This window comes from Amblyomma maculatum, chromosome 3, assembly GCF_055883805.1.
Source record: "Amblyomma maculatum isolate TAMU_Amacu chromosome 3, ASM5588380v1, whole genome shotgun sequence".
Taxonomy (NCBI): Eukaryota; Metazoa; Arthropoda; class Arachnida; order Ixodida; family Ixodidae; genus Amblyomma; species Amblyomma maculatum.
In genome coordinates this window covers 108,567,238-108,592,926 of record NC_139346.1, presented here as the reverse complement: position 1 = coordinate 108,592,926, position 25,689 = coordinate 108,567,238, and the positions used below count along the sequence as shown (strand labels likewise).

General features: G+C 44.2%; 2 protein-coding genes across 2 annotated transcripts; both read left to right on the top strand.

Annotated features, from left to right (window-relative positions):
• Window positions 1–6,896: 6,896 nt before the first annotated feature.
• LOC146195530 (uncharacterized) lies at window positions 6,897–12,370 on the top strand. Its single transcript, XM_084596251.1, has 5 exons — window positions 6,897–6,991; window positions 9,894–9,974; window positions 10,053–10,150; window positions 11,469–11,527; window positions 12,243–12,370. The coding sequence occupies exons 1-5, from the start codon at window positions 6,929–6,931 to the stop codon at window positions 12,290–12,292; spliced, it is 351 nt and encodes a 116-aa protein (XP_084452377.1). The 5' UTR covers window positions 6,897–6,928; the 3' UTR covers window positions 12,293–12,370.
• A 1,078-nt stretch (window positions 12,371–13,448) lies between these two features.
• On the top strand, window positions 13,449–25,469 carry LOC146195529 (uncharacterized). The gene is made up of 5 exons (XM_084596250.1): window positions 13,449–13,862; window positions 15,105–15,167; window positions 16,365–16,484; window positions 23,022–23,086; window positions 25,044–25,469. The coding sequence occupies exons 1-5, from the start codon at window positions 13,662–13,664 to the stop codon at window positions 25,138–25,140; spliced, it is 546 nt and encodes a 181-aa protein (XP_084452376.1). The 5' UTR covers window positions 13,449–13,661; the 3' UTR covers window positions 25,141–25,469.
• The last annotated feature ends 220 nt before the right edge of the window (window positions 25,470–25,689 follow it).

Sequence of the window (25,689 nt, the reverse complement as noted above, 5' to 3'; positions counted from 1 at the left end):
TTTAAATTTCGTCAAGGTGCTTTTCAAGTCAACTGAACAGTTTTCTTGGCGTTCATCGCCCACTTTTGCAGCATTGCCTAATGGGCGAATCAAGTCGTACGTATAAAAAGGCAGGTAAGCTGCCCAGACAGCTGCCGTTTTATCAGCAAATGCCGGGTGATGCGCGACGAAACATATCTCGTAATCTTAACACTTGGTTAACTCGCCTGGCCAAGAGCTTTTGGGCGCGAAGAAAGCCTTTTATTATAGGCACTCGGGAAGAGTTAAAAAGCTGTAACGGTGGTGTGTGTGTACGTGGGGGGGGGGGAGAAAAAAGAGAGGGAGGGGGCGCGGGATGCACGATGTGCAGTGCAAGGAGCCATGAGGAGCACACCAGTGAGCTCTTAGTTCCCTAAGCCGCACTTGAAGGCTTTCAGTCAAATGTGAGCTTCGGCGGCACTCTCGTGGCACCGTGATAGGTTGTTGAACTAATCAAAGCGTTTTTCGATATAGGTGACATGCAATTGCATATCAGTTTCCACTAGCAGTGATACCAGCAGACTGGTTTGTCCTATTTTGTAGCGGAAGATGCATCTCTCAATGCTTAAGGGGCTCTCTTGGGGAAACCAGTGGCGTCTACTTGCCATTTGCCAAAGCACGACCTTGTGTTCTGCGCGTGCGCAACTGTCATGCGCATGCGCAGAACGAAATACCGCGTGCTGCCGAATTCCTCTTAGGAAGCCCTGAGTCACTGCAGCCACTTTTCCGTCGCAACAGTGTGACGTCACGCACCATGTGATGGGTGCATAATAAATAATATATATAGATAGCACTCGGGCACTTAAGTAATTCGGACCCACGGTGAAGCGCGCAGCTGCACTGGCCGCTGCATTAGGGAACTAATCCATTGTCGCAGCCTGAAATCTCACATGTTAAGCAGCCGCTTTCTCGCGCTGGGCGTCACCATCCTCATCCATATCCATTCTAGCACAAGTTCAGTACTAAAGCAAGACAACGCAGGCACTTGCACGTGTGCAAGCCAAAATTTGAATGCGTGGCCGCCTAAAAAAAATGGCTAGTGACACTTTTCAAATATTCAAGGGGAATCGCACAAGGTGCAGAATATTTTTAATAAAGAAATAATTACAATTCATCCAATGGCGGCCTTGCGGTCACAGGGAAAGCTATACTGCTTTCTCAACTACAAAATTTCTAATAAAACTGCTTAGTATTTTTCCGTTGCCACATGTCTGTGCTTAGGCAATTATTTGTGAGCGACTACTTCCTTACTCATTTGCCTTGTATAGCACACGGAGCTTCCATCGGTCAAGCCCGTAACAAGCTAAATCCGTTTGGTAAGACGTCGTCTACCGCAGGGGCTGACTTTTCAGAATACACGACATTGTTGCTTAATTGCGAAGAACAGGGATAGAGAGCAAAGCTTGCCGCCTATACTTCAGGCCTAGGTACGGATTCATCACTCCGCAGAAAATGTCACTAAGCTCACGTTGACTGATATGCGAAGACAATAAGCTTAGCTCTACCAATTCGTTTTCTATATCGCAGTTGTTACTTGCCTTCGGTCATCTTTGCTTTCAGATTCAGACACCTGATAAGCCATCAACCAGAACCAAGCAACCGCAGTTATCCAAAAATAAAAACAGAGGGCGGTAAATGTGTGAGATTGTGTTACACATCTATTCAGTTTCATCATATCCGCCATTATTTATGCTGGACGAATAAGGCTGCATGAGCTATATTTCGTGCTATATCTCATGAGCTATATCTCCCTGTGCCATGTCTGCTTGCAGTGGGACTGGGAGGAGTTCCTGCGCATCGTTTTGAAGGACATTCACGATGAACCCATAACGCCTATTACAATTGTCCTTTTCAAGAAGCGGTTTGTCAACGATCTCATGGAGTTTCTCCGGAAAACGAACATGTGAGTATTTAAGGACTCCGCCAGCAAAGTGGGTTAGTTATTCACAAGCGTTCCATTTGGAATGCGCGCCATCACGTATTAAGAAGAGCGACTTTTTTAACATCAAACCAAATGACCATAAAAATATTTCGTACTTAGTTGGTGTATTGTTAACATGCAAGGCTGATGTAAGTAAACGGGCTCCATCATTTCTGTATCATAAATTCAAGTGTCTGGCCTTCTATAGAAGCCTATCGCCTCGATTGGTATTGAAGCTTTTGGTGTATCTGGCTGCATGCTAATTCAAGGAAAATAGCAAAGTCGTATAAATTTGAAGAATACGAGGTCATTATATGATATAAATGGATTACGGATTATGAGCCTCTGGCAGCCTTATCACCTGTATGGCAAGAGCGTTCACACGTCCTGCCAAAATAAGCTATCCGACTGCTACCCGACGGGCTCTCAGCTTTTTACAAGGGAGAAACATTGAGGCGATAGTATACTACAGGAGCAAGAGGCGTTACCCGAAAGCACTGAAGACAAAGAAAGCAAACAGCACCGCATTTACTGCTGATTTCCAGAAGCGAGCAGTTGCCTGTGAAGTCAAGCACTGCTTTATGGCACTGCGAAGGTTACGTAGAAAAGGAGGGCCACAGAGATCTGGCTAATCTCCAGAAAACCGTGTGCAAACAAGCTAGGTCCCCACGCATTAAAGCATCGTCACGGTGGTGTCGATGTCGAGTTGTTCATTGGCGCGTACTTCACAATAGGGCCATTTTTAACATACACCAGCTACAGCAGTGTAGAAAGTCGCCTATACCTCCAATGGTTTTTAGGTACACTAGTGTAGCTGGTGTAAGGTAAAAAATGGCCTCAATGCTTTCATATGGTGCAAACGTGCGTCTTCAGTAGTGTTCATATATTATGTATACCGGCAACATTATGCAACTAGCCACAAAAGCCGCTTTCTCTTGTACTGAATGGAGATGGCCACCGAACGCTGATCACATCTACGACAAGCTAAACGCTGATCACATCTACGACAAGCTAATCCCCTCAGTTCATGCCTTTCGCCTGCTTTGCCGGTTCTTCCATAGGACGGACGTCATGACGTTCCTGGGAATGCGCGCCATACTGTCCGTGCTTCCTGCGCTGATGGGCGACGCGCGGGACGAGCCCTTTCTGCAGGACGTGCTGGCGCTGCGCTACGGCGGCCGCGTTGAGCACTTCTGTGCCGAAAGCACCTTCTCGCTTTTCCGCTTCCACTTTCTGGGGCTACTGGCACAGCGAATCTCCAATGGAACCGCGCACAAGGTGCGAGACTACGCTCCACGCTCAACGCCTTCCTGTAATCTCACACACAAAAAGCAATGTTAAAGACGATGTTCAATCGTCTTACCTTAGAGCCATATTTAGATAGGTATCGTCGTGTGTGTTTGAACATTTAACAGCCAACGGCTGTGGAAAAAGTTGGCTGTGGTTTAGCTCTGGTTAACCCTAGTTGAATTGCGAAAGCAACGGCGGAAGCTTCTTTTGCCTGCTACATTGTTTGTATCACGCCCTATCAGCGTAAGGTGCTACATTATTGGGGACACTTAGGCTCATCCTTTAAGGGTATGACGCGAGAGCGTAAGCTACCAGCCCACATATAAAGTCACGCTTTAACCAAGCTGTTTGAACTGCCTGCATGGCGTAGGTGTAACGAGAATGCAGACGGTTATGACAGGCGTATTCTGATATCAACCCCCCCCCACCCATATGAAAGGAGCGACCCGAGTTGGCAGCTCCTGCCCCTAGCATACAGGGGTAACGTGAGCTCAAATGTCATGGCAGGCTGAGCAGACTGTAGCTACGCCTCTTCACGACTTAGCTGCAGCACCCAAGATCTCGCTTTGGCTTTCGCAATAATATTAAAAACATCGCTGCCTGGTGGCAGCCAGGTGGACTAGCACTTACCCCGAATTCCCAGTAATGGAATAAATTAACATGCAAATCAGTTTTACGCAACAAAGTATAAGCATGGGGAGAGGAGGTGAAGCGAGGCATCTAATAAGCAGAACTGACGGCCGGTATCCTACACGGCTGCACTGCAGAGAAGCGTTATGGTCGGTGGCAGTCAGTAGTGTCTCTAAATGGCTGACATTTGCTTAGAATAGGTGAGAGAGCAGTGAGCAGTGACACTGAGGGTCTGGGAGAACTCTTTTAAAGGCCATTCGGGCTGCAGTTTCACTCAATTGTGCTGATGATGCTGTCGTTAAATCTTATGAGCAGGTCGGGGTTGTCTCCCGCACTAGAGTCAAGTGCAGTCATTTTTCTTTCAGGAGCAGTGGAATTTACAAAATAATTTTACGAAAGATGGTGGTGTTGTAAACCTGGGCTGAAGGCGCAAAATTGAGGTCTTTTTCGGTTTCACAATGCGAAACAGGTGGATAACGCTTGTCCTGTGTCCTCTGCGCTATCGCTACTAGCATTTCTTATTAAAAACGTTAATTCAGCTATTCCTGGCGTCGATCTAGACACATATTTACAAATTCATGTACATGTGGTCATTACCAGAACTCTAAAAAAAATTAATGCTTGAGCTTCCAGCCTGCTTAAGAATTCTTCACTAACCGCTCATAGTATTTCACCTTTAACAGCCACAATTCTAATACTATTCCAGTAACGTCAGGTGTCCCGCAAGGGTCTGTCCTCGGTCCGCTTTTGTTTTTGCATAAACGATTTACCAACGACTGTATGTAGTAATATTGGCTTGTTCATCGGTGATTATGTAATTTATCGCCAAGTTTTTAACGCTTCTGACCAAACATCTCTTCAAGACGACATTAACCGCATTCAAGAATGGTGTGCCAGTTGGTTAATGGAACTTAACCCTCATAAGTATAAAATCTTGCACTTCACCCCCCGCCGCAACCCGCTTTATTTCCCATACGTAATAGCCAACGTCCCTGTACAGCCGGTTCAATCATACAAATTTTTAGGCTTTACCTTCTGTAGCTACTTATCCTGGAGCAGACACGTTACGAACATCATTTCATCTGCCAGTAAAACTCTTGTATGTTTAAGACTTCATCAGCGCAAAACCCTTAAACACGTAAAGTTATTAACATATAAATCCCTTGTCAGACCAAAATTAGAATAGGCCTCGTCCATTTGGAACTCGCACCAAGTTTACCTTATAAATGCACTCGAATCAGTACAAAACAGACCAGCCATATTCATCCATTCATCATATTCTTGCGATATCAGTGTGTCAGCGTTGAGAGCTGAATCTGACTTACTGCCCTTATCTCTTCGTCACGCATTTCCAGCCTTTGCTTCTTTCATAAATTTTACCATAATTCACTAGGCCGCCCACCCTACATCGTCCCTCCAGCCCTCCCATATCTTATCCACTCGTCATCCTTTTCAAGTTTCGCGACCTCTTTCGCGTACTACCACATTTGCCGCATCATTCTTTTCCCGTACAGCAGCAGACCGGAGCAACCTATACCTAATGACATCGCAGCCATCACGTGCTCATCCAGCTTTGTGAATAATGTTACAAGTCATGTTACTTTGTGTTAACCCTTGCTCGTCAAAATATATGTACCCACCCCTTATGTAATACTCCGGTAATAAAAAGAAATGAAATGAAAGAGTGGAAACGGTTAAAGCTACTTTAGAAGACTGTTTTCACTAAGTGCACCGTCATTTTTGTCCTTCATCATTAGTGCTGCTACCATCCATCATCTAAATACACCGCCATTGTCATCGCAACTATTATCATTATCACTATGAATAAATGAAGCGCCATTTTCATCATTGCTATCCTCACGTTAGACAAGGAGAACTGCGAGCGGTTTCTCGCGGGGCCAACGTGGAGTTAACGCGTTCGGCTGAGAATTGGATGGATAGTGGTTCAATACCCGGGAAAGGCAGACTTTAAAACGAAAGTTCCTTCACAAGCAAGTAAAGCCAAGTCACCGTTCAGAGCCTGAACCCCTTTTGCGCATGGCCCGAGCAACAGGTGCAACTCGTGTGGCGTCAGAGCTGCACCTCCACTGCTTCCGTCGCCGACCAAAGCGCACTGACTGTCGCTTCGCGGCACAAACAGTGCACCGCTCAGCCGCTGCCAACTCCATAGCCTCGCTGCGCGAGCTGCGCATGCGCTCTAGCTACAAATGCGAGATGTGTGACAGATGCGTCGTTCGTGACCATTGCAGTCTTAGCTACCGCAACAGTATTTGGGGTAACCTCTGTGTACGTCTTAGCTAAATTGGCGACAAACAGAAGATAAAGCTGCGAAAATGCAAACATTTACTAGATGTAACTGTGTATGCAAGCTTTCGTGACACGCTAGGCTTAACCGGAGCTAAATCACGGCAATTTTTTCACTTACTTTCGTGCGGTGGGCACTCCTGCCTAACGAATATGAAAGACATCATGAGCCTAGAAAGGTTTTCGCATTAAATATCAAGAAATGATGACTTACGTCCTGAAATTTATATATTATATATATACGCCTTGAAATTTAAGCTGCAAAGAGAAGATTGATTTCAATGACTGCAAGAGATATGAAAAGTATAAATGCTAAGTTATGCAGCGATAGCAAGCATCAATCATGATAAAAGTGCTGGCAAACATTGTCAAAAAAGTCTACTGAGACGAACAGTAATACCAACACTTCCGAATACAAACCACCGCAGATATAATTGAGCGTGCGTGAAAATATATTCGAGGGCATACTCAAAAATTGCACTTCAGAAAAGAAAGTATAACAGCATTCAAGAGAGAAGTGAAAATCTGGCCGCTATGAGTACTAACAGGATGCCCAATCTCATTTGTGCGACCATGAACATGTGCACATTTTCTATGCGCGAGTGATTTCCGCACTGACCACTCGTGTTTCGTTGATTAGGTTGCATTCGCGCTGTTTTTTCTTTTTTTAGTTGGTCACTCGCGTTTTTAGTTCGCACTGTTCACGTTACAGTTGCTGTTTTTTTACAGACGGTGAACGATATAAAAAGTGTCTACTTATCCTCCATGCTGGAGATCTTCCGTAAGGGTCTTGATTCCCCTCAAACGTACGAGATGATGCAGAAAAAGGTGAGTGGTTCTAAGATTTCAGCATGACATATTAGCGGGAGCAGCGCAGAACATTAGATCATTTCGGGTATTGGGAAAACCAAGTTGGGCAATAGCCGAAACTGCGTGTTAAATGACTGCTCATTATCCATTTATCGCTTTATCAAGTTAACCACGAAAAGCTCAATTTTATTTCCTGGAATGTGCGCTACTTCTGTATTTTTATCTGTATGCTTAGTAAGTTACATGCATCGGCACGGGTACAAAAATCTGTATTTTGCGCCCATGAATATAATTATAATAATGAGCACAGATTGTTTCATACCGGTATCACGCTTTTGATAACTAAATAATAGAAGAAACGAAACAGTGCATTGTTTGAAGCATTAAAGAGAATGCAGTCTACTCCGACCGCATGAGCATAGTTTTCTCGTGAAGGAGGGGTGATGGAAATTACGTGCATCTGTTTGCAAACTCTCTTGCCTTCTTTTATGCTTTTTTCTCTCACCCAGCCGTGCTGCCACCCACAATTTACAGTCAATCTTTTAGTTTCGGCTGGCCGCCTGCGTGTACATTGATACATTTTCACTAAACGACTCGAAACTAGCTCGAGCAGCCTTCAGATTGTTGACGGGTGCGTCTAAAAAATTTCTAGAGCACTGCAGAATTTGCAGTGGAGAAACACGAAAGCCTGAGCGCTGCTGCACGCGGTACATCGCGCGCCTCTTGCCGAACGCAACCAGCTTTCCGATGAACGCATCAAAGTTCACAGACATTCTATAATCGGTTTACAGGAAATGAAAGGCACAGTATCTGCCGCTCGCAGAATCCCGCTACTATTATCTTCACGGTAGACATAGAGAATTATTATGCGCGTTTCACGAACCCAGAATCCGACCTCGGCGGCTGCGTTTCGATGGAGGCGAAACGAATAGGCGTCCGTGTGCTTTGCGATGTCAGCGCACGTTAAAGATCCCCATGTGGTCGAAATTACTCCGTAGTCCTCCACTACGGTTTCCCTTTCTCTCTTTCCACTTTCAGTCCCACCTTCCTCCCTTCCCTTACGGCGCGGTTGAGGTGTCCACAGAAGACAAGTGAGACAGTTACCGCGCCTTTCCCTTCCTATAAATAAATCAATCTTTCACGAACTCGGGATTGGTCAATTTGGTTGAAGCTTTCAGCTCGGGGTCTTAGAGATGGAGGTTCGATTCCCGGTGTAGGCAGGATTTTTATTTTTCTTTTGACGTCATCAGGATGATTGACAAGTGAAATCCCGCGGAATCTCGTGAAGTGCGGTAGTTCTCGCGGACGCACGGTTGGACACCTGGCGAGTCATGAGCCATTATAAAGGCTTTCGTCTTATTATGTAGCCGGTATTTCGATGAACTGTCTCGAAAACTCCTACATATACACAGTGAAATTTATATATGCATATTTAGGGAATTTACCGTCTTCACGGGCTATGAGGAGGTCCCTAATGGAGCACTCCGCATAATTTCGACCAGCTAAGATTCTAGAACTTGCACTGACAACGCAAAGTAGTCGGAAGATATGGGGTATTGGGGCACATAAGTTACTGTGGCTCTCATGCGCCAAACACAAGGTTAGATCTCCCGGGTAAGCAGTCAAACGACCGAATCACACAGAAAAACTATATTAAAGAGCTCTCAGCGGCGGTGAATGTATTTTACTACAAGAAACTCTTCTGATTATATAGATAATTGTCGAAAGGCTTTCACTTAACCTAATAAATAGCCAGGTTATGTGGGCAGTGGATAAAAATAGTTCGAGACTGTGGACAAGGCCGTGTGAAGTTCAATTTTGAAAACAAGAAAACTAAGTCCCTGCATCGCTCCAGCGCGATTAATTCCGTCGCCTTTTTTCTCACAAAACCTAAACTGAGCGCTAAGGAAGACCAGGAAGCCGTCAAAACTGAGAACTTGGCAAAGCCAGCGCACTCTAGCAGCTGATGTTACGGCTACCGGACGACGATGGTAAGGGTTTGTGGGATCAGCAAATGAAGGAAGGTGCTTTCGCAAACCCTGAGCCGAGATCTTCACGAGGACCCCTTCAATTTGGGTCATACCTACAAGGCAGTATCCATCCCCCAGTCGTGAAGGTCGTTGGGAAAGATTTGGAGGCCCAAGCCTTGGTAAGTTCTGGGTAGCGAGGAGGAAGCTCGATGGAAACCGGACGTTCGTCGCAGACGTGTTTGTGGGGAATACTGTGGAACTCCTTGCTCTAGAATGTCGTATCATACTCTTTCTCTTGTTCTGTGTCTCCAAAGAATAACCACCATACAGTTGTCAATGCATGTCGTTTTCCCTTCAGCAATCGGCGGAGCAAAACAGTCTTCGTGACGCGGCAAAAAAGCACGTGGAGTTTTCAGCAATCGGCGGAGCAAAACAGTCTTCGTGACGCGGCGAAAAAGCACGTGGAGTTAAATGTCGTATTTTGTGCATTCCGTCATCAGCGAACAAAATGTTTTCACTGAGCTTCCTTATTACCTAAGCGCTGAACTTCCGATTAGTTCGAAAATATAAATCCAAAGTATTCGTCTGGGATTCAAGGATCTAAAATATTCAGTTTTTCTTCATTTTAAAAATACAGCATAGCCTTGTCCACTGCTTTTAGTTCTCCTTTGGGAATAAGAACCCAACCTTGGTAATTCTACACTAACGATTTTGTTAATTATCTTTGCAATTGGAACCATTTTAGTGCTAATTACTTTCACTGTGATCAAGGGTTCATTCCTAAATATGCCTTCCTGTCTCGAACGTCATGCAAAGAAATTTTGAAAGCGATCGTTGAAACACCTGGTTGTGATTGGTAGAAGCATTGACGTACAACTACAGCATGCCACACAGTAAATCGCCATTTTTCCAATTCATTAATTCCAAATACTCTCTACTACATTTTACAGATGTCCGACCTCCGCATTAACATCGGTGAAATTGAAAAAAGCTGTTCCAGTAATTTAGAATGTGCCAGCTTGTATAAATATGTGAGTATACCAGTGCGATATCACCGACTTTGCGTGTAATGACGTTAAAGTTTCGCACTGAACTCCTCTTTCTTCCAGATTCCCGTCATGCAAGAGCCCGACAAATACAGTCTAATAACGATCGCTCTCACAATGGTGTCGCATATTGAACTTAAAATTATGAAAGAGCAGCCGGGGTGAGTATCGTAGCGTCTCCAAAGAACGAGAAGTGGTCGCCTTCCACCGTTTATATAGAACTGAGACAGAAAAGCACTGCTAGAATTGTAGGAAGTTAACTGAAATAGGAATTGAGTACAAAGCTAGTAATAGGCTGTGATTAAAGGGTGGCACTAACAAATAGCGAGGCACCAGGGAGCAGAGAACATTGCCAGCGTATAGTTTCTCTGTCGCAATAAGCCACCACCATGTTTTGTGGAAACCGAACAAGGTTTGAGGGGGAGAACGACTACTCAACCCTTGTTCTTTCAATAAGCCACCACCCCAAAACATGGTGGTGGCTTATGACGGTAAGGACATGACACGCGGGCCCTGCTTTGAAGATGTCTTGCGAACTGGGACTCCCCATCAACCTCTTCAGGCCTTCTTTGATATTGTACAGCCATCTTCTTCCCCTCGCTTTACTCTTGACCACCATGTTTTGGGAACAGATGGTTCATATACCCCGCTTGTTTCAAACGTTTTCAGACCACTTCCCTTTTGTCTGCCTATGAATACGTGTTTCGCAACGATCATGTATTTGATATCCAGAACATATGTGGTAAGCTTTATTTGAATGTCAGAGTTAATGCTCATGTAGGTGAAATTACCCGGAGAACTCCACGACTAACAGCGCGTTAAACAGGCTGAGCAAAATCCTTTCATAAGTATTTTTCAAGGTCATCCAAAAATTGCATATTTCAATGCTGCGGAATATGCCTCGACCTCTACACATGCTGCCATTGTGCTAACCTAACGATACCCCATACTCCACTCTAATTCGGAACTCAGTTATAAACCCTGCAATGGTTAGAGAGGCAGCCACTGGCCTAGCTATCAACTTTACAAACGCGGAGTGCATAATCTCGAACTCTAAAGCAGACATTCCAAATTCTTAAAAATTAAGAATTCACAAGACACCATTCCGTGCTTTCAGCATTGCTGCTTCATCTCATCCAGAATACCTCGGATCCTGCGCTTTGCGGACACCCGAGGAATAGGTCCTCACAAATTTGCGCCCGAGTACTGAACCGGGAGGTAGGTGGCCCGCCACCGTTCCGCGGTGTCAGGGACCACTCGAGGACATACCATGAAATTACTCTCCACTATAAGAATTCCCGACTGGTTTTCTCATGTCCCTATAGGGCATACGGTTTTCAAAAATTAATTGTGTATATGCGAGGAATCAAATGCGCCTCCTTTCTGAAATTATTGAAATGAAGGGGGGAAAGATGTGCCTCTTCAAGCTGAGCTGGCTACATCTACAGATATATTTCATTACTGTGCGTAATTTTTCAGGTGGAGAGACGTTACGTTTACTACCAGAGGTGCATTGGCTTACGACTCAAATGTTTTGTGTAAGTTTTCTTCGCTTTCTTCCTTAGTCAAGTATGTGTTGATTTAGTTACAGCGAGAAGACGCACACTTGTAAAATGCGACCCATTTATTCGAGCGTCGTTCACGCACCAAGTCTCGTGGTAAATAAGTTATAAGGACGCGGCGTGCGAGGCAGGCAATCGAGAGACACGAGATGCACCGCGAACAAAGGGCTTCTTTTCCATGCAAGGTACGCGTGCGCGACTGCGGTGTCGATAAATCTGCTCGTGATCATTGACGTCACTGGCGCAAATGAAACATCGCAAAACAAAACAACATTTTCCGGCGTGAACAGCAACTGTAAAGTGTAAGCGGAAATGTTTATTACGTGCCTACCAGGCTGCCAAAGAAAATATGATGACTCAAGTTTGATCACCTGGCGTAAGTAGTTATTAAAACGAAGGAAGAAAAGTTACATATGATTACTAGTAATGGCAAACTTTATCCGGTTATACTGTCTCTGAAACCCAACTGAAACACTCATTAAAAGCTCCATTTACACGGGAACTGTACTGTCCGCATATTATTTTCCATCACGAGGCTTAACAACAGCCAGAGGTAGTTAAGTTTTGTAAAGTTCAACGACGTGCAAACGCAAATACCAAATATTTTTCTAACAGTGCATTGTACACACAGAAGTACCGCTTGAGAGTCAAGTAAAAAAATAAGAATACTTTCTTTATTCTACTCTTCCAGACTTTCCGGCACACCTTGTTAACTCCGCATTCGTTGGAGAAGAAAGGTAAGCTGACGCAGGCTTTCGTTGTGTACCACATTTCTGACATTATTTCACCCCTTTTCAGCAAGCGGTTTTTAAATATTTTAGCCAGTGTCGGTATTTCAAACATTTGTGCCGATACTGACCTTTCATGCAACCACTGGAATTGGCCTAGGAATTATAAGAACTGAGGATTTTAAAAATTAAAAGCTGCACAAAGAATTGAACCCAAGTCCATTCTGTTATAAATTTCACTCGGTTGGTGTAGGAGCACGAAAATTTCAAGTAATTGCGTATTCTTTCTCTGTGTCAAGTAAACGCTTGTCTTAGCATGACGAACAACCAGGGATAAACGTAAGCACAAAACTCAGTAGGAGGCCAAGGTGTTCGTTGAAGCTTACCTTGTGAATACATGTGTCAACAGGAAACGACTCTTTGGAGCAGAAAATTAAAATTAAGAACATGAAGAAACTCTGCTGTTCGAAAACACGAAAAGAGACAGAATTTGCTCATAACCTCATAAATAATAACGGCTATACACAAGCGGCATAAAAGGTTTAGAAAGGAAACAAATAACAGCCTTCTTCATTAAGTTTCCTATTGTTCTTTTATTTCAATCATAATAACAAAGCAACTGTATACTTTGTCCCAGCTTCATGCACATTGGCACCTTCGGGAAAGCAGTCCTCGAAAGCCTCCTGCCTGCATTTCTTCATGAAGGTACGAGCCAAGATAGACGAATAGCCAGCCAGAAAAGCTACATACAGCCGAGTTGATCAAGCGCAGGTGTTGCAGACAAATGCTCACTCTTTCCGCTCGATGGCATTCGGAGATTTCGACCACTTCGGGTTCCTTAATTATCGTGCACTGCTCGTGAAAAATACTAGGGCGCCTTACTTTTAGCCTCCACGGGAATCGGCCGCATCAGTCTTTATCATACCAGTTTCTCCGATATGATCAGTCGATTGTCCTGGCCACTGAGCCACTGCGGCGGGTCCTCAGTATGCTGTGTCCAATACTGCTGTAGTATATGTCCCAAAAATCACATTCCCCTGCACGGTCATGTAGAACCAGTATTAGCCATGAGCATATAATGGAATTTCGCTTCCCGTTCAGAGCGTGACAACCTAATGGAAGTGCAACGCCTGATTGTCATTCGCCCAATGGCGTCACAGATAGCCTAATCGTGAACTCATGTTACCAGGTACAACGCGAGATTTTCTGTATCTCCTCAATGCAGTCTTCTCTCTTAGGAGTCAAATGAGGCATTACTACGTTCAAGAGAATGGAATAGAGCAGCTGTTCTTCAATTATGTTGCTGCGGAAAACCCATTACCACCAGTGTTTCCAGTGCTCAACACGTGCGACGCTTCGATGCCCGGTGTCCAGAAAGCACAATGTATTCAAGATTACGCCAACTAAAGTTAAAATGCAGTGTATTATTAGCGCCAACATTCAGTGCTGCTTGCGCAGGACTGGCCTTTTATCGGAGGGGCGGCTTCAGTTCCCAAATGGATGAAGCGACAAGGTCCCGATGGAACCTCCTGGCTGAGTGCATCGCGCGCGGGTTCCGAGGCTTCCAGCGATCGCCCAATGTGGTGGGCATATACTTCTAGTTTACTAAAGCATGCCTTGTTAAGACCACTGAAGCGTCATAACGATATTATGTTTTTGTTTTCGACCAGTGCTAAGCATATATTACTATGTTTGTTTTTTATTCGACACATTAGAGATCTTTAGCAGTCCACGAGTAATACTGTAGTGGTGATATCATTCTATGAAATTTACAAAATGCGATTACCCTAAGCGCTGCGGCTCCCCAAAATTTGCCAATTTCGCACCAAAGAATGCGTGCTTTTGAAAAACCCGGGCTCCAGGCAGCGGCCTGGCGCCGTCAATCTAACCAGTATAGTAAACCAATGGCGCTAGTTCGATCTGGCCTTCCCTGTGTCACGTGGGCGAAACAAGCAAGCTTTGGCGATCAGCGCAGCGCACGCGGGAGCAGAAGGTGACGTGGCACTTGCATCGTAGGCTGACGGCGATACTTGCAGCCCAGGCTTTTTGAAAGCACGCGTGTACTGACGCCAGATGAACAAAATTTTTCTGGCCACAGCGCCGAAATGGTAATCGTGTTTTTGAAATCCTATAAGCTTATATAGCTATTACTCAATGCCAGCCAAATATTTTCAATACGTTTAACTTTTCTGGAATGCTAAAAAACCTAGACAGCTCTAGGTACATAACTGTAATAGTTAGGTACATAAATGTAATAGTTAAAAAGTAAATTATCGTAAATTAGTTAACCAGCTTACTGTTCATATTATTCACCTGTTTTGTGGCTTTAATAATATTTTAATAATCACTAAGAATTAGTGGCAGGCTTCCTTGAAACATGATTCATGATTGACAGCACCCGGCACCTTGCCCAGCATTTTTTCTTATTCCTTGAAACGCCTGATATGTATTCGGAGATGCCTAAGCTGGCGCGTCTTCCATCTACTCCACCTTCTCGCATTGTCCAAAACATATATTACATTCTGGAATACCTACTGAAGCCTGAGCTGCATTGAGATGAGCTGTAGGATGAATTTACAGCCTCGACTTAACTCTCCTCTCGACGCGCCCGTGTATGCAATGGGCACGTTTAAATTCATGGGTTGGACGGTTGATATCTACATTAAGAAGGGCCCTGATAATATTGCTGGAAAGTAACGCCATGTGAACGCTGATTTATTCCCTAGTCTATGGCGCGACACGCCAACCCTGAACTACATGTACTTAAAGAAGTTGGGGATAACACTGCCGTGAGTATCTGACATTCGACATCTCATCTGCTTCAGACCGACCCTTGGCCGAACAGGCGTCCTTTGATACAAGTGATTCTCCTCGAAGCAGCATACAGGGTAAGAGTATCGTCTTGAAATATGCGCGGACAGCTAGGACGCAGAAGACTAGCGCCCCTTTCTTATCATGCGGGCTGAGCCTTCCCGGAAAATTATGCATGTCTTCCCTCAACCATTTTGCCTCCTGAATTAATTAGCAAATGAAGAAGGGCATTTTACAGTGAGCTCCATAGTCAGCAAAATACGTGAATGCATGTTCTGACGCGATAGCGTTTAAGGCCCCGTGCATCGAAACTCTGGCGTCGCGTTGACGTTGTCAGTGAAAAAATCACAAGAATGGCGCTGGCAGGCCGTAGCTGGCAGCTGACATGGCCGCGCACTGACTGGACGTAGCGTTACAGGAGCTGCCAGCTTGGGCCTTTTCTTCTAACTGACGAGTAACGTCCGAATCCACGTACCAGTTACCTAACATTCCTGCTACCCGTAGGCTATACATGCACATCCATGGGGCTCGGTTAAAGCAGGGCTTTACTTTATATGTGAGCTGCTAGCCTACGCTGTCACGTTATAAACTTAAAGGCGGCGCTTAACTACTTCCCCACTGATTTTTCTGCACAGTGATAATTCTAAGCTTGTTCACCACTGCAATATAACAATGCGCTCTTATCCGTAGTCCTCAGTGCTTGTTAATTAGAAGTCGTTGTTCCGCATGCTGCTGTTAAAAGACAAGAGCAGACGCTGACATTAATTTGAAATGAATTATTTACATAGTAAGAAGAGTGTGCAGAATATTGTTTCTAGCCTACTGTTACGTCTACAAGAAAGGCTAAAATTGTTTTTTTGTGTGTGTTCATTTTTCTGTCGATTTAGGCACATTTTATTGGTGTTAAATAACTTTTTTATGTTTAGACCTGTTTAAACGGCTTTTTAGCTAACATTATACAGAAATCAAAGATCAGCACTTTCGGAAGAAACCGTGCTCTTGGACCATGCCCGTTGGCGGATTCAGCAGACGTGCCCTATCCCGTACACCAAATACCGCACGCATAAACTCATGCACCCCTTTTTACTTCAGCAAACTATACTGTATGACGTTTTCGTTTAAGAAAAAAATATAGATTAAGCATAAGCAAGGGTAGAGTCAGCAATCGTGCTGCAAAACTTCTGAACGAGTCGTCTCTCGCCGAAAGCGTGACCATAATCTGGACCCCAGCACACGCCCTCTTTCTTTGTTCGGTATATCCGTTGCTTGTGCAGGCTTACCATCGACTCCTGGGCAGGCTTAAAGGAAGGAAAAAGACAATGGAGAAAATGCTACGCCTCAGTGATTCTGTTTTCATCGAGCCGGACCAACTCTTTTTCGTCCTCTACGGATGGGTAAGGAGCATCGCATACATATGCATTCTGCGCAGCTGACTCTCTATGATGCACTTATTAAATGTTTATTGTTCAGGTTTCAGAAATGCGTGGTAATACCTGGTTAGGATAGCCAAAAACGTTTCTGAGATATGTCGATGACTGTTTCAATTATGAAGAAATCTTAAATCCGAAATTTCCCCCCTCTCATCTAAATTCCATACAACCGAAGATTCAGTTCCCCCTAGAAATTGAGAAGCGAAGCGCCCTGCCGTTTTTGGACGTTCTGATGACCTGAGAAAACAACCGTCTGCAATTCTCTGTCTACCGAAAACCCACCCACACAGGGCGATGTTTGCACTTCACTTGGGGCCACCCGACAAGTCATAAAACGTCAGTTGTAAAGACCTTATTACATAGAGTGGAAACACATTGCACCACAGAACCTGACAAAGCAAACGAAAAACGCTTGATATTGTTACAATCTATTGAACCACCCCTCACACCCTTCGAGCAAGTGGGCATGGACCTTTTAGGCCCATTTCCTTTATCCTCGAACGGACACAAGTGGATCGTAGTCGCCACAGACTACTTAACACGCTACGCTGTAACGAAGGCCCTAGCCCGAGGTACTGCCGGCGAAGTTGCTCGATTCTTTATGAACGACATTGTGCTCAGACACGGTGCACCGTCGACCATCATTACTGACCGAGGAAAGGCGTTTACAGCTCGGCTACTGCGGGACACCTTAACCCTCAGCCATACCGAGCATCGCACAACAGCGTATCACCCTCAGACAAATGGATTAACGGAACGACTAAACAAAACTTTGGCGGACATGATCTCGATGTACATCGACGTTGAGCATAAAATGTGGACGAGATCCTGCCGTATGTCACCTTCGCCTACAATACGGCGCCGCAGGAAACCACGAAGTTTACGCCGTTCCGTCTCGTATATGGCAGAGAGGCCCGCACGATGTTGGACGCGATGCTCCCGTGTGGGGAAGAAGCGGTCGAACCCGACGCCGCCCATTTCGCAGAACAGGCCGAGCAAGCCCGTCAGCTGGCCCGCTTGCACATCAAGGAGCAGCATGCCACCGACGCTCGACACTATAACCTGCAGCACAGGGAGGCCCACTACGAACCAGGGGACCAAGTGTGGGTGTGGACCCCCGTGCGTCACAAAGGCTTGAGCGAGAAACTACTCCACCGCTATTTCGGACCCTATAAAGTCCTACGCCGCTTAAACAACGTTAATTACGAAGTCATTCCAGATGGAACTGTGACCGTCAGTGTTCGACGCCAGCGGCCTGAAATTGTACATGTGGTGCGCTTAAAGCCGTACTTTTCGCGTGACTGAGCGTTCCCTGCAAGTGAAACCTTGCGTTATTGTACAGTTACCTCACGCCTAGTTTTTTTTTCTCCTCTCACCTTATCATCGGGACGATGTTTTCTTTCACGGGGGGTAATAATGCCACGTGCCTAGCGCCGCGCGACAGCCGTGTTTGGTGCCGACGACGACGAAGCGGTGGTTGGCACGAGCGGCGCGCTGGTGCTGGACTCTGTGACTCTGTGTTCGGAACTACAAGCCGACCTTATTCTCGGGACCTCGGCTACGTGTACTTTCACGGCTCCCTCTGACTTCAGTCGTGACAATATTCAAGGAACTAATCACGAACGGCTATCCAAAAAATGTTTATCCGGAAAATCATTAACCTCCAAAAACGCAACGACATGCCCCGGGAAGAAAATAATCAACAACAGGCAACTAGATACGCTGTTTATTCCAAGAATGGGATGTACAAATGAACATTGGGAAGCAACAGATCGTCAAGTGAAGCAAGAAACAAAAGGGGCTGTGCAAGAAATGGTGCTCTCTCTCCCCTTCTATTCAACATGGCCATGCGCCATCTCCCCTCCCAATTAAAATTACATCCTGGCCATCAATCATGCGTTCTACACAGATATTATAATACAGATCACAACGGACACAACCTTCTCCTTGTACAGGAATATCTCGTAAGCCTGACATAAAGCATTTAGACACCACAATCAGAGTGGCGTATAAAAAGCAATGGGACTGCAGCTCTCATTATTAACAGGGTACCTGCTCCAATTTAGTGCCCACAGCACCATTTAAGGACTCATCGAGGCCCACCTTACGGCTCATGTGGTTCGAGTGGCAACCCCACAGAGAAAGAAAAGAGTCGCCAATAATCTCAATATTGAGTGCCAATTCGAGGTTCTTACTAAAAAAAAAGCCATCCCAAGCACCTGAACAGCATGCTTAAGGGCAACTACCCAACCAAGAAGCATGCACCCAACATGCCATCAGATGCGAACTCAGCCAACGAGGGAGTGTTGGGAGGCAGTACTCTCTAGCTTTGACAAAGAAAGTTAGCGTCAGATTATCGAACGAGCGCAGGCTGCAGCATACTCCAATGGAGCCGGCCGGACCAAAGACTCCCTTCATTTTACTCTTCCCAGCCCTCTAACTTCACTTCAATAAACATTTCCATCATCTGCGAAGTTAAAGAGGAATTTAGGTTGTAAAATTAACAACTAAAGGAAATTCCTTCACGGATCCCGTCGCCCAATCAAAGTTTTCAAATAGCATGTATTGGAGAAACAGTGCGCAAAGACGGAATAGCTCGAATGCTACTGCTTGCACGGGTTTATAGTATACTGATGTGGTGTTGATGCCGAGGCGCGTACTGTGCGCAAGCATTTCTTGTCGCGTAAAATGCTTTCTGCATCATCGTGGTCGAATGTCAGATTCTGTCCACTGCAGGAAGAGAGCTTCTCCCTCGCCGCCTGAGGTCATATTAATACGCCTTCTAATCTCATGAGCTAAAGTAACTCTGTAGCCCCGTGCGCACTGCGTTACTTTACTTTAGTAACCAATTTTGCCCCAAGTGACTACTGCCTTACCATTTCCCGCGCGAAGTGTGTCGTTTAAATTTACTTCCTCGATTTTCGCTTGGATTTTCTTATTCTCAGTTCACTAATGCACGCCTCTCGTTATATGGTAAATGTTACCGTATTTTGGTAGAACTCTTTAGAGCACACAATTTCAAAAAGCCCTAAGCTAATCTGTACTTGAACTATTTTGTGGTCTTGAACGTTGCTACCATGGAGAGAGCATCATTACACTTTTCCTTTTCTCCTTCTTATGGCACCTTAACGAATATAAACTTCGTAGTATATTGCGTAATTCCTCACATAAGTGTAGGGCACTCTGCACCTTTTTCGAAATAGCCAGCTGACTAGCTTCATGTGCGAACCCGTGTATAGTTAATATATGATTACCGCTCAAGAGGAAAGTATACAACAGTTGCATCTTGCTGTACTCACCTATGGGGCTGAAATGTAGAGGCTAACCAAGAGAGTTCTACTTAAGTTGAGGACAACCCAGAGGGCTATGGAACGAAAAATGGTAGGGGTAACATTAAGAGATAGAAAGTGTGCAGAGTGGGTCAGAGAAATAACTCAAATTACCGACATTCTAGTGGACATTAAGAAGAAATGGACATGGGCAGGACATGTAGTGCGAAGAGAGGATAGCCGATGGTCGCTGAGGGTAACAAACTGGATTCCAAGGGAAGGAAAGCGTAGCAGGGGCGGCAGAAAGTTAGGTGGGCGGATGAGATTAAGAAGTTCGCAGGGGTCAAGTGGATGCAGCTAGCACAGAACCGGGTTAAGTGGAGAAATATGGGAGAGACCTTCGCCCTGCAGTGGGTATAATCAGACTGATAATGATGACAATGATGATGATTACCTCACAATTTGTTTCTGCTGGAACATTCCAAGTGAACATAACCAAGTCGCAGAGCTGAAAAACGTCGAACCACAATGCAAGAACTCTAGAAATGCCCGCTAAATGCATACCAATTAAATATTTTGTTATATGAAAAATCAAAGGAAAACAACACAGTTCCTATATTTAAGACGAAGCCTTTCTTGTCCCTTTTATGGGAGTTTACAGAACATGTCACCAGGAACTGTAAAGCGTGCCACAAAAGTAGGTCCTCATGAAGAAACACGTCTATTCAGTGGCTGTTATCCCTTATGCATGAGTAGTATTTTTGTACTAATAATCAAGCGCATGCGCGTTTGTCGAAACAAGGCTAAAAGAATTGCAGTCGTAAAACTCTTTTGAGCTTATTAAGGCTTTCGCAAAATTTGTGCACTGCCCCTGATTCAGTTTATTGGGCGGCATCTTCAAATGTCACTCGAGTATTTGCAGTTACGATTTTCTTGCATCTGTAATGTTTTACATACTCACTGCGGTTAATGGGTGACCGCATCCACGCTTGTCATTTAGGAAAATGTCACTTCATAAAACGTCTTAAATACAAACCTTGTTTCGGGCAGAAAGGTGCAAGATCTGCGAAACACGCTATAGATGCTCATGAAGACCTGGCTGCATTGACGTCAATTGAAATTGTGCAGCGTCATAGCTAGAAATCCATGCCTACAAAATGCGATTACATTGTCCAGCCGGAGACATTGATAAGCCGAACAGTCTGAAAACTCTATGTAGATTCAGTGTAGAAACATTATCCAGTTATGTTGTGTACTTACCAATAGCAAATGGGTCAAGATATATATATATATATATATATATATATATATATATATATATATATATATATATATATATATATATATATATATATATATATATATATATATATATATATATATATATATATATATATATATACAGGCAAGAGAGAAGCAAACAGTCGGCGACGCCAGTGAAAGCGTAGAGCATGTAGGAGTTTTTGCATTTATGTTTTGCTATCAACATGTATTAACGATATAATTATTTTAATGAGAACGATAATTAAATAGAAGGAAAAAACGCACCGATGGTGGCAACCAAACCCACGCCCTGCGATTATCGCGTCCGGTGCCACATCGACAGCTGTCCGACTTCCTATTTTCTAGTCTAACCTTGAGAGCGTTCAGAAGCGCCGCTCCGGTCTACAGCGGCAGACGTGGAACGTGTTACCACGAAAGTCGCGTAGGAAGTCTTATCGGTCTTATGTCACTTTCCCAAGATAAAATATTAGACAGCCGTTGATGTAGCGCTGTTAATAAGAGCACCGGAAGCTAGGAGGTCGTGGTTCGGTTCCCACCGGCGCATTTGTTTCTTCTACTTTGTATTTAATGACATTTCTCACTAAAATATTTAAACTACTAATACATGTTGACAGCATATAAAAATGAAAGAAATATCTACTCTTTCTTTAGCGTCGCCGAGTATTGACTTCTCCCCTTCTAGTACCATAACAAGCCTCTTTTCCCCTTCCGTTTTCTGCTCGATATTCTTGCGTGAGCTCGCGTGAGTCTCGATTTTGGCATTGTTGCAGCCATAGGCAGCGCAAGATGTTCTCGCACAGCTTCCGCCCTCTCTGTCGATCACGTCCCGCATAACTTTCGCGGTAGCCTAGGTCGTTGCACGTCCACCGCTATGGATCGGGGTGGCGCTGGTGAACACTATCGAGGTTCGGTTGCAGCCAACATTAATACCCAAGAAAGTAAAAGGTTGAACAGTCGTCTATAAAGCTCAGTTGATAAGAGCACCGGACGCAATATCCGTAGGTCGTGGGCTCGGTTCCTACCATCGGCGCATTGTTTTCCCTTCTTCTTGGTATTCAGTTATATTCCTCACTAAAATAATTAGAGTAATATTACAGGTTGATACCAGAAAATAAAAGCAAAAAAAAATTCCCTATGCTTTCCTTGGCCTCGCCGACTTTTCGCTTCTCTCCCGCGTGTATCATAACGAGCCCTTCAGTTGCCCTTCCGTGTTCTGCTTATATATATATCAGGCACAGCCCACATTAAATAGACTAATGCTTGTTAGCCGTTTAGACGAATTCTATGCGCAATGAAGAATAAAGAATGTTTATGAACAAAATGAAACCAAGAATCAGATTAAACGTTATACATAGACGTTTGTTACATTTGTTACATACATATCACGTGCAGGCATAGCAATTAAACTAAAAATGTATTTAAATCAAATACTTGATTACGGCATGCAAGAAAATGATATAGTAAAGCGAGTCTTCTGTTTCTTCTATCACCTCCCCTGATCTGTCCTCAACTACACCATCTCGCATTTCAGATTATGGGACTCAAAAAAAAAAAGAACAGTTGCGAGACCCGATACTTTTGTTTTTATCTAAAAAAAATTAATCGTGGGCGATAAAACTGTGCTGCAGTTTTGTACGTTTCTATTTTCTTAGTTTCCAGTGCAAAATATATCCAATGTCAAGTTCTTAGTGCATAATATATGCATAGATACAGCTGGCAATTTTCCCTCATTAGCACGTGTACATTACAAGCTCAAAATTTCTGCGTGCAAGTTAAACTGCATCGATGTTAAGCTTCCCTTCCTTCGCGTGGTTGCTTCGGCGGCCTATAATGCGCTATCTAAAGAAGTGGTCTCGGGATGCACTACATCGAGACATCTTGGGCATAACTGGACAGTGTTTGTAACTCAAACATTCAAGGCAAGTTGACATGTTTTATCGCCTCGCAGAGTCTGTGCCAAGGCGACAGTGCTGGCGACAGGAGCATTGCTCATGAGCATTCAGCTCGATGGAGGTGAGCTCAAATTTGTTTTTCTCTCTCTGCTCCATTTTTTGCGATCTACGGATGACCTGAGATCATCTTCACATAAATGAACTACCAGAGCTTCGATTGTTTGTTTATTGCGTTTAATGGATTCGCAGCTTCTTTTAGCGCTGTAGCAAGCAGATACAGTAAATGAGATACTGTTGTGCGCTATCGTGGGTTAATATTCACCACCTACGGTCTCTGAAACTCAACTTTGGCCCTTGTAGTGGTCGTATTTCAACGCCGGCAGAGTAAGAAAACAACCGCGTGTTCAGATTTCCGTCAAGGCTTGGAAACTCTCGTTCAGTAAAATTGAAACGAGCCTTTCATTATAGACTGTATCTGGAATCTGCGATGCAGCCCTACGCGCACATAGGCTCTTCTTTTACCACTAGGACGGCTGAAAAACATGACCTGCCTGACATGCTCAAAGAAAGCCGTCCTAGAAATGGTATAGAGGGAATACTTGCACACGAAATACCTTTGCCAAAAGCTTGTAATGCTACCTTCACTCAGTCGTTAAAAGCGTTCGTTCCTGCGCAGTGACTGTATTCGACGTCACACGTTCATGCTGAAGCCCAGTCTCAAGCAATTACAAACGATCTGAGTTAACATGCGACTGGTATCTAAAGTGGTATGCGAGCCCTAGTTTTTCTTTTTCTACGTAATGCTATATATACAGACGACATCTGTTATATCAAGCCAATAAACAAAACCCTTTACAAAAGGATGCCTACTTGATCACAATACATTTTTACGGCATTGACGCATGGCCACATATGCACCTGCAGTGCAATAGTTAGGCTTAGCAGGAAATACCAAGGAAGTTATGAACGACATGCAAAGGAAAGCTCCAGGACCCTCTACCAATGACTGCTTTAGGAAGACTACTTAAATAACACAACAAGTTTGTTCGCGCATCAGTTATGCTGTTTTCACAGAAAGGTTATGATATGATTTTAACCATTTACAGACGCGCATTTCAAACACAGGAGACATCTCTGTATAGCCTGTGTAAGTAGGATTTAAAACAAGACGAACATGACGTATATGTGATAAAGCTTATAATGACTAAGCAGTTGATTAGCTATAGTTACCTAACCAACATGATTTTAAGATAAATATATTGCAAAATTTGAGGTCATCAACATCAAAAGTGAGCCACATTTTTACTTTTTTCAAAATCAAGAATGCCGCTCGTAGTTACCAAATGTAAAAACATCGGATTTGAACACTCATGGAGTTGGCTCTCGATCCTTCATTGCATAATCACACATATTGACTTGTTAACTGTGGCAACTTCCCCAAACAACGTTAACGTCTTCAACTGTACCAAAATGGCTACGTCTGTATATGAGGCGTAACAATCATGCATTGTGAGGATATTTAAGCAATGCCGGAAAGCGAAATCAAGTAGTTAAAATGCGTATTTTTCCGTTCGATACATCAAACCACAATGCCGATTAAGTACATTTATTAACTGTCCTCAACTCCGCTATTGACAGCCTTCAGTTTCTCTATACTGGCCCTTAAAATCAGAATTAAAAAGGTTGATTTATTTAGTGCAGTTAGGTAACCACAAGATCATAGTAATGTCACATGTCCATCTTGTCACCAAACCTGCACATACCGCATGGACGTATCTATATTAATATTTAAAAAACAAGTATGGGAAAACAAGGTTGGAAACAAACACAGAAATCATTCTGCATATCAGCTATCGTGAAAGCCTGTCAGTATTCAGGTTTGAGAAAGCAGCATTAATACATTTAAAATCACGTTTGAAACAGCCTAAAAGCATTGACAGTACAGATGTGAGAGGTTCAGGTGTCGCTCATTTGGGGTCACTAAACATATTTAGAAACAGTAGATAAGACAAAACTGTATGTGCATCATGAGCTTGAACACAGGTGTAACTTTTTTTTTTACTTTTTTTATCCTGCAGTATCCAAGACCTCCTGGAAAATAACCGTGCTTTTCAAGCGGCCTTTCGCTGCTCTATCATCGGGAACTCCACGGCATGCATTGCAAGCAATTTCTGACATCGGAAGAACCAAACATTCTCTTAAATATGCAATGTTACAGTAATTAGTTGCTATTTCATAAAAGCCCAGCCTCGAACGATGGGCATGTTTGGGGTGTTTATTTCTTGTTCAATCAGGTCTGTTTCATTTTCCTAAAGGTTTATTCCCCGCACAGTTGAAACTGTTGCATTGTTCTCTGGACTCAACAGGGACAGCATAATACGTTAATCCACAAGTGCCTGTGGATGACGCCACTGACGACGCAATTTCTGGGTTTGTTTATGGTTTAAGGTGCACCGTCAGGCTGTCAGGGACGCCGCAGTGGAGGGCTCCCGAAATTTTGACTAACCGAGGTTTAATTATTAACGTGCACTGACTTCGCACAGCACGTGGACGCCTTGCTTCTCGCCTCCATCGGAAGTAGCTGCAGCGGCATGGATTCGATAGCGCTTCCTCGGGTTCAGTATTCGCGCGCCACAGCCTCTGGGCAACCGCGGCTGGACGAAATTTCTAGGGACCACATCCAATCTCACCCAGAAGAAGAAGAGTTCTCCGACCGAAACGTTA